The 10,216-nt window shown below is 31.9% G+C and overlaps 1 protein-coding gene across 1 annotated transcript; it reads right to left on the bottom strand.

Annotated features, from left to right (window-relative positions):
• Window positions 1–274: 274 nt before the first annotated feature.
• Window positions 275–2,513, bottom strand: LOC118039550 (transcription factor bHLH35). The gene is made up of 5 exons (XM_035046275.2): window positions 2,312–2,513; window positions 2,017–2,182; window positions 1,645–1,878; window positions 989–1,159; window positions 275–623 (listed from the first exon to the last, which is right to left on the bottom strand). The coding sequence occupies exons 1-5, from the start codon at window positions 2,389–2,391 to the stop codon at window positions 531–533; spliced, it is 744 nt and encodes a 247-aa protein (XP_034902166.1). The 5' UTR covers window positions 2,392–2,513; the 3' UTR covers window positions 275–530.
• Window positions 2,514–10,216: the final 7,703 nt, after the last annotated feature.

Below are 10,216 nucleotides of genomic sequence, written 5' to 3'. Positions count from 1 at the left end.
GTTGTAAAATGTGGTCTTATTTACGTTGTTGCTTGTCCATGGAAACCTGAAAGATTCGTTGACTAACAAAAAGACAAACTTTTCTCTATCTTAAACTATGCGTTAAATCCATAATTTTCATATGCTTTCTGTAAATAAAGTGATCGATTCTGTTTTCACATGCCTAGTTAATTCCCTACGTCGTCCTTTGCGTGGAAAGAAAACGTTCTTCGATTGAACCAAGAAATCAGCTTGTGCACGTTCATGGAGGAGGAAGAAACAAGAAGCTAAGCAGTGACGGGTTAAAGGGGTGCAAATAGTTAATTTGTTTGACAGTCAAAAACTTTTTCAACTGAGAAAAACTAAACAATAATTGTACAATATCGATCAATCACAGTAGCCAATAGTTATTCTGGAAAAGGCACAGCTCCTGCCTGATACCAAAAAAAGAAAAAAGAAAAAAAAAAGAACAACTCATGGATAGGGTTGTACTTAGATTTTAGCATTCCAACACAAGGCTTTAGGGAAATTGTTCTTCGATTTGCCATTATTTAGATGCTCATCATAGGATTATATGTGGATGTAAGAGCTAACACAGCCGTTTCAATTTTTGTCTTCAGATGCTCTTTCTCTTCTTCATCTACCTGCAAGACACAAAACTGCTGTCAACTTTCATGATCATGACGAAGTTTGAATATATAACTTCTTGGCACAATTTCAATTGTGCTATAAGTAAATATTTTCTTTGAACAATTTATGTCAATATTTAATTTTTTAAATGAATATCTATCTACTCTCAAGATCACTGGCCCCATTTTACTTTCTGTGGGAAAGCTCTTTCTTGTTTTCTTAAAATCAAAACCACAACTTTTACAACCTTTTATTTTGTAAATTATAATTTGGCACCATATGAGTTTTTTTCCAGTACTTGAAGTATGTTATCCACCACACAATATTGGTGTCACTTGAATTGAAATGATGGAGGTGAGGAAGAAGAAAAGATGCTGACCTCTATCAAGACAGTCTTCTTGACCATCCCTGAGAGAGTTGTGATATTTGCTGTGATAATTTTCAGCTTCAAAGGTTCAAAAGCCTCACAAATCCTAATCATCGCGTCTGCTGTTTTACTACATGTCAAGCTCACGAACAGAGTTTTCTCCCCCATAGAAGTGACACTAAGCTGAAAAACAACACCAAACAGTGTACCATAAGTAACACACAATAAAGCTTGATACGAATCATTTGAGGTGCAATTAGCGGGATGATATCTACTCTTTGATCTTCTGTAGGCTGGCAAAGGAAGCGGAGTGGATTTTAGAAACTTACTCCTCTAATGCTATGAGCTTGTTAAGAGATCTAGTGGAAGACCATGGAGAGTGCAGAATGAATTCAAATCAATTTTCAATTACATTAAAGGGTAAAGTCACTCTCAGAGATGTTCCAAGGGAGGAAAATGATTTAGCTCATAGCTTAGCAAGAGAAAGCATAGGAAGGCAGGATAGGATGTCTCCAGGTTGTTATCTCTGCTTTTTTGTTAGCACTAGTCATTTTCTTGTTGGCATGTGCTTGTTTTAATGCACAATCATCACCACAAAAAATAAAATAAAATAAAGAAAGAAGGAAATTGTGGGATATTTATTTTGCAAGGTAGAGAGAATCACTTACTTCATGAACTTGAATAGGACAAGTACTTCTGGCCAGGCAGTGATCATAAATTTGGTCATGTCTTGTTCTCTTTGATCTTAACAAGACTGGCAGCTCATCCTCAATGTCATAAGTATGATTTTTCTCCAATCTCCTGGATTCAAGTTCCCTTATATCAGCTTGGAGTCTCCTCTCTTGTTCTTGCAAATCTTGGATATACTTAATAGCATCTTTGATTACAGAAGCCTTATCCAGCTAAATGTTGCAAACCCAGAAAGAAAAGAATATTAATAACCTTTCAAATCATACAAACGAAGTAATAGACATTGGAATTATTGATCAATAAACGTTGGGTCAAATCTTATATATGTGTATATATGATTAGTGAAATACTTTGCTGATTTTGGGGACAGCTTCTCTGAGTGCCAAGAGCTTGTCACTAAGCTTCTGCCTCCTGCTCCTCTCTGAAACAATATTTTTGGATGCTATTGTCTGAGTATTTCCATCCGGTGAGCTTGAATCATAGTACCCGACATTAAATTGCTGATTCATTTCCCAACTGTATCAAAATTAAACTACTTCTTTAAGTTGAAAACTCTGTAGTGAAAAACAGATAAACTTAACAGAAACTACAAAATAAGTAAAGAGTTTGAACGTCAAAAGCAAGAATCAATGTGAGAAAGGGTACCTATAATCAAGGTCTTCATTCCAAAACCTGTTAGTCTCCCAGTAGTTTTGGTACTCCAAATGATTGTCGATAATTTCCATGGAAAGGTGGGGCTGTGTTGAAGGACAGAGAGAGAGAGAGAGAGAGAGAGAGAGAGAGAGAGCTCAATGAATCTTGCTTGTGATGTAGAGTGTGTTTTGCTTGCACACCCATGCAGGGTTTGTGGGCTTTCTTTATATAGACAGCGTGAGCTATCCCCGGGGATTCAAAGAATAACATAAAATTATTTTTGTAATTCGTTAAATTAATTTTTTTTTAATATGACGTTAGAGTTTTGATAAAGAAATTTTTATACTGTCGTGAGTTGGAATCTTACAGCCTCCTCTAACCATGCTTTCTAAGTAATTAATAATAAATATTCTTGGATGTTTTAAGCCTACAAAACTTGAATCGGATTACGATGACAAGTTAAGAATGACCTGAAGAGGAAGGGGAAAAAAAGTCTTTAAGAAAACGGAAAAAGAAGAACACTGGGAAATGTGCTGTCCACAAATATTTCAGGGGCTATTTTCTGCCTGTCTTCCACGTATTGGAAAAAAGTCCCCACATCCAACTGTTTGCAGCTCTTGTGCCTCTGAAACCACTTATAATACAATATTTATTTTATTTATTTTTTCAGCGTGATAAAAGATATTGAGCAGTGCCATGGCAAGATCATTGTGGTAGCTTGACTCTTGTGATTATCTAACATGCAGTGGTCGTCTAGCTAGCTAGCTAGGAGCAAGACAACTGTCCATGGTGCATTAGTTTCAACAAGAACAGTATCTTTCGTTGCAAGGAAGTTGTACATTATAATCACAGAGGTCGTGAAAGAAAGATTTGCTACCATTGAAAATAATTAATTTTCTTGTTGTGGGCACAGATCAAAACATTCCTTGGCATAGGCCACCTGTTGTCATTAGTTGAGATCTAGTTTATTATCTATATATATGTATGAATGAGATGTATAAATATAATTGAAGTCAAATAATGTATTCTTTATTATTTTTATTGGATTTTTAATTCCATTTCTAATTGAAATAAAATCTTAAGAAATAAAAATCCAAATATTCTATTTTTTGGTATTAATATAAAATGAAATTAATCATATATTGCTCTTCATTTAAGAAAAACAATTAGAATGAAAGAGAGTGTGAGAGGAAATAAGAGAAAGGAAGTGAGAAGGGAGGATTTTTGAGGTTAGAACTAATCTTAGATAAAATCTGAACGAGTAACAAAATTATTGATGAAATATTCTGTCCTTAATTTGAATTCTATTTTACAAGGATTTCGGTTAAAAGGGAAATAAAAATTTGAAATTATTTTTCAAGTTGTTTAAAATATATTTGTGACATAATTATTGTTGGAAATTGGATTTCTTTTTAAATTAATGCTATAATTTATATAATTAGAGTTCCGTCGCTAATTATACTTGCATTTAGCGACGGAATCACTCATTTTCGCTGTAATTAAACCTTTTTCGATGATAACGGCACCTGTGGCTCTTGTTCAAATGAAAGGAACTGGAAATAAAAACGAAGAAAAACGAAAAACAAAGAGAGAGCCCAATAAATACACATGAATATCAGCTGGCTAAGGAACCAATTAGCCAGCAAAGAACTGATTCGGTAGCATACAGACAAAACAAAAGGAAGAAGCAAACAACATGTTCAAAAAGTAGTTAATGTGATGGAACTACACACAGTAGGGATGTGGCCTATAATTCCCGGTCCGTTCAACTTTCCTTCCATACTCCACTGATTAAGCAGTCTGGTTTGTCTGGTGCTCGCACACTTGGCAAGCCATAAGCTTGGGGTTCCTGCGTTTTGGAACTGCACAAATTAATTGCCAGTCGAGTCTTTGTTTTGAAAATGAGAGGCAAAATAGCTTTGACAATTTGTAATTTCGGCCACAGCAGGAAGACAAATCATTCAAAAAGCAATATCTGATAAATGCAATGCATGCATAGGCTTACCTCAGGAGACGTCAAACTAATAGAAAACGCGCTTTCAAGAATATTAATGAGCACAAACAAGCAGGCACATTCGAGTCTTAGAAAATAAGAGATGGGTAATATGAGTTGTGATTGGGATTCCATCAAATATTTGTGTTTTTAAAAATTTTTGATTTTTTTTAAATAATTAATACTTTTTTAATCATCTTGATATATTAATGTTAAAAATAAAATACTTTCAAAAATAATTTTTATGGCACTCTCAATCATGCCTAAATAGAACCTAAGAGAGGAATCTGAGGAAATAAGAGAAATTAATTGAGAGAGAAGGGATTTTGAGGTTATAAAGAGATACCCTTCACAGGAGGAAAATTTTCTTCAGAAGGGAGGAAGCTAAATCCTAGACAAAATCTGAATTAGTTACCGAATTAATGATGAAATATTTAATCTGTAGTTTAAATTCTTTTTTACGAGAATTTTTGTTAACATGAACTGGCCAAGGAACCAATTAGCCAGCAAAGAACAGATTCACGAGCATCTACACAAAACAAAAACTAGAAGTAAACAAGATATTCAAAACCCACCATACACTGCGGCCTATTAATTCCTCGTTCAACTCTTCTTCTGTATTCTAGTTAGCTAATTAAAGCAAATATACACTACTGCATGCTTTGTCTGGTGCCTATGGGCATGGAGGAGATCACACACACACACTTGGCTAGTTACAAAATTGGGGTCCCTGCATTTTGAAATTCTGGCAAATAAGGAACAAGGATGTCATTCTCTTTGGGTACTTAAAGTGTGATTGTTTGTTTTTGTTTTTTTTTTGTCAAAAAGCGTTTTGAGATTTTTTTATTTTTTTTGTTTTAAATTAATTTTTTATATTTTTAGATCATTTTAATGTGTTGAAATGATGTCTTGAAATTAAAAAAAAATTTAAAAAATAAAAAAATATATTATTTTCATATATATATATATATATTTTTTAAAAAAATTACTTTTAAAAATAATTACTATTATAATTTTAAATACTAATTAACTCAATGAGATATAGAAGAGCCTCGAATAATTTTTGCCGGGTCACAAAAGAAATTGGCAGAGTCAAGAAAATGACCCCCTGATATTGAAGCCCTTGTTCGGTTTTATATTGTATAGGGACTGTACAACTATTGGCTCTGCTAGGTCACATTTACATGTGAAACTCGAGATCTAAGTTTGATATGGACAAGGTTTTTAATTGTACTGGGTAGAATATTGACTTAGGAATTAAAATTGAGTTGATTTGACTGGATTTTTAATAATATATTTGACCCGGGTAAACCGGTTTTTGTTAATCAATATCTTATTTAATTTAATTAGAAATACAATCAAATCAGGTTAACAGCGAGGAAAAAAAAACATTGTTAATAAATAACCGTTGTTTCAAGTTAATTTGATGACTTATAAGTTGATTTAATTATCCAGAATTTTTTTCATATTAATTTCTAAGTTGTGTAACAATTATGATGAAAATTTCTTATTTTGTATTGTATACAAGGTCATTGAATTAGAACTAATTTTAGATAAAATCTAAATGAATAACAAATTTATTGATGAAATATTCTATCCCTAATTTGATTTCTTTTTTACAAGGATTTCGGTTAAAAGGGAAATAAAAATTTGAAATTACAAGTTGTTTAAAATATATTTGTGACATAATTATTGATGGAAATTAGAATTTCTTTTTAAATCAATGCTATAATTTATATCATAAGAGTTCCGTCGCTAATTATACCTGCATTTAGCGACGGAATCACTCATTTTCGCTGTAATTCAATCTTTTTCAATGATAACAATACCTGTGGCTCTTGTCCAGATGAAAGGAACTGAAAATAAAAACGAAGAAAAACAAAAAACAAAGAGAGAACCCAATAAATACACATGAATATCTGGCTAAGGAACCAATTAGCCGGCAAAGAACTGATTTGGTAGCATACAGACAAAACGGGAGGTAGAATCAAACAACATATTCAAAAAGTATTTAATGTAATGGGACTACACTAGGAATGTGACTTGTATTGAGAATTATTTTAACTCGATAGTTTAAATTATTAGGTGAGATATTAGGATATGATTTATATTTTTTTTAACAGAATGAAAGCTTTTTGGGTTTGAAATTTGCACATGTTTATTTTACTTTATGCTTAATTTTTATCAAATAAATAGAAATGGTGAGATTCAAACTTGTTATAATTTGATCATTAAAGTTGTGATACCATGTCAAATAACCATCAAAACCTAATAACTTAAACTGTGAGATGAAGTTCTAAAATATAATTTATATTATTTTTTAATGGCCTATAATTCCCGTTCAACTTTCCTTCCATACTTTAGTTAGCTAATTAAACACTACTGCTTAATGGTGATGCTTGATTAAGCAGTCTGCTTTGTCTGGTGCTCACACACTTGGCTAGCAATAAGCTTGGGGTCCTGCGTTTTGGATTTGTACAAATTAAGTGCGTATATGTTATTCTCTTTGGTTACTAAATGAGAAACAGAAGAGCCTTAAATGTACACAATTTCGGCCAGATCTCAGAAAAAATGGCAAAGGCAAGAAAATAACAGTGAAGCCCAAGTTTGCTGTATGGGGAGTGGGAAGGTACAACTATGGGTTAAAATCATATTCATTATATCTTATCTAACAAGTTTATTATCTGGAGTCTAACTTACAACGAATTTATAATTGAATTAAACAAGTTATTAACTTGAATAAATCTAATTAATCTCCTTAGACTTTTAATAATATAAATGATTTTGTTAAACTCGATCTAAACTTAATTAGATCAATACCAAGAAAAAACAATGAGTGAAATATTATCGATTGAATAAAATTAATTGATCCAAATTAACTAAGTAAAAAACCCGCAAATTGATCAAGCAACCCAATGACACAGGATGTTTCCGAGCTGGTCTCCAATCTAACAATTATGATAAAAATCCGTTGTTTTGGATAGGATAAGATGCTTTATTAGCAGTCGAGTCTTTGTTTTGAAAATGAGAAACAAAATAGCTTTGACAATTTGGCCACAGCAGGAAGACAAGTCATTCAAAAATTGACTTGTTAACAAAGCAATATCTGATACATGCAATGCATGCATAGGCTTACCTCTGGAGACGTCAAACTAATAGAAAACGCGCTTTCAAGAATATTAATGAGCACAAACAAGCAGGCACATTCGAGTCTTAGGGTTGTGATTGGGATTCCCATCAAATTGTGTTTTTTAAAATTTTAAAATTTTTTTGTTTTAGATTATTTTTTTAATCGTTTTAATATATTAATATTAAAAATAAAAAAAAATATTATTTTAATATATTTCTAAATAAAAAATACTTTAAAAAATAATTTATATCATACTCATAAACATGCCTAAATAGAACCATAGAGGGGGATAAGAGGAAATAAGAAAAACGAATTGAGAGAGAAGGGATTTTGAGGTTATAAAGAGATACCCTTCACAGGAGGAAAATTTTCTTCAGAAGGGAGGAAACTAAATCCTAGACAAAATTTGAATTAGTTACGGAATTAATGATGAAATATTTAATCTTAGGTTTAAATTCTTTTTTATGAGAATTTTTGTTAACAGAAAAGTAAAATTTTGAAAATAAATTACAAGATTTTAAAATATTTATGAAATGTAACCATGGATAGTTGTACTAGGTAAGATATTGACTTAGTAAAATTTAGTTGACGTTTTTAATGATATGTTTCACTTGATTAAATTTAAGGGGTCAATTGAATTTTGTCAATTATTATTTTATCCAATTTAATTAGAAACTCAACCAAATCAGGTTTCGAGTCGGGTTAACACCACAAAAAAAAAATGTTGTTTTAATAATTACGATTGTTTTGAGTTAATCTGATGACTTATAGGCTGATTTAATTATCTAGAGTTTTTTTCAGATCAATTTCCAAGTTGTGTAACAAATATGATGAAAATTCCTTGTTTTGTATTGTACACACGACTATTGAATTATATAGTTTATAACTTTCAGATGCTTAGAGCTTGTTTGGGATTGTGATGGTAGTAACGGTTTAATTAAAATATTTTTTACTTAGAAATGAATTAAAATAATTTTTTTTTATTTAAAAAAAAAACTTTTTAATATAAGCAATGATATGAAAATTTGAAAATTTTTTATTTTAAGCAAAACAAAATTTAAAATTTTAGAAACCCAGTCCAATCACACCCTTAATAATTACTAGTTGAGGCTTGGTCATCGAAATGAGAAACGGAAGACCGTTAACAATGTATAATTTCGGGCACAGAAGAGTACTTGTTGTCGTCGGCCGGAGGAATAATCATCGGCGTGCTCGCAAAGCATCCATGTATTTATTTTGATAAGTGCATGCATCGCTTTCCTAGGGACCTCACTGCTAATGTATATCGTTTTGAGAAAGCAACCTGATTATTCCTCGCGTCTGTGATCACTTGAATAACATTTTTTTAAAATAGTGTTGAAATAAATCTAAGTTAATTCATTGATCGGCAAACTTGTGGCACAAAACTTGAGCTAGGGGAGATCATAGAATAGTTTTAGAGTAGTTCTGAGTTGCAAGTGTGGTGTATTTGGGAGTGGGAAGGTACAACTTGCCGAGGCAGGAGACGGTCCCCGACCAAGGTACGACAAGATTCTTCTGAATTTCCTTGGAGGTACCAACAACAATTCCTTGCCTCCTCCGTGGTGTAAGTGTGTGTTTGTTTTAGAGGTTGAGGTTCAGTTTGGGTGTGGGATCCACTAAAAAAACTATAAAAAACAAGAAAAAATAGCTTTTATGGTTGAGATTTTTGTGCATAATTGGGTTATATCCAACCACAAAAACTAAAACAAACAGCCAATAAAATTTCTTCGCCGATAAAGTAAATGGCCAGTATCGATTTGGATGTCAATTGTCAATCTTTTGAAAGAGAAAATAAATCAATTATTGCGATAACTTTCCAAGCAATTACGAATGGTGTTCATGCAATCCAGAATGAAAAGTTGAAATTACGAATGGTTTTTCTTTTGAAAAAATTTGAAAAATAGGGTCGGAAATTAGGTAATAACAATTATTATGGAATCCAATGAAGCTGAGCTATACCGCAATTAAAAAGGCTATGGAAATTAGTGCTGCATCTTTATTCTCACTGCAGGTTAGCTGGATTATAGAATCTTACTCCGACAATGTTGTGGCTTTGATGCTTTGGAGCTTTTTAAACCCGGTGAGGGGGTTGGGTCAGTCTAAAATCCGGGTTTTGACCGGATAAATTTTTTTTTTATTAAATCAAAATGATATTGTTTTAGTAAAAAAAAAATATCAACAAGTTGCAACCAGATTTTGACCGAGTTTTGACGGGTCAACCGAGTTGCCAGGTCACCTCGGGTTTTGCTTTTCCACATTTTTTATTAAACCTGGCCCGGTTTCAGTCCCGGATCGACCCGCCGAGTTGGGTTTTTAAACTATGCTTTGAAGGTTTCAAATTTGTTTAATTCTATATCCATGCTAGCTATAAGGGGTTGCGGTGCAACTTGTGTTTCCTAATTTCTTTAATTTGTTTTACTAATTTTTTTGAATTTTTTTGAAATGTTGATATCAAAAAAAAAAATTTAAGAATAAAAAATTATTATTTTAATGCACTTTCAAACAAAAAATACTTTAAAAATCAACAATTACCACACTCTCAAACACTCCCTTAAATCTTTAAAATCAGTTAGTTTCAGTCATGTATTTAGAGAAGCAAATTAGTTTTTTAATTGCACATGGCTAATTTCTTTCATTCATTCATTTTTTTTCTCTTTCACATATAATTACGTTTTAAACTAGATTTTGTAAGAGTTCAAATAATTTATTTTTTTAATCATGAAAATTTGTTTGTCATTAATGAAGACTTGATTTTCATTTATTTTACCTATAA

This window comes from Populus alba, chromosome 18 (assembly GCF_005239225.2).
Source record: "Populus alba chromosome 18, ASM523922v2, whole genome shotgun sequence".
In the NCBI taxonomy this organism is placed as follows: Eukaryota; Viridiplantae; Streptophyta; class Magnoliopsida; order Malpighiales; family Salicaceae; genus Populus; species Populus alba.
The sequence above is the reverse complement of the archived record's forward strand: the minus strand, read 5'-3'. Positions and strand labels throughout refer to the sequence as shown.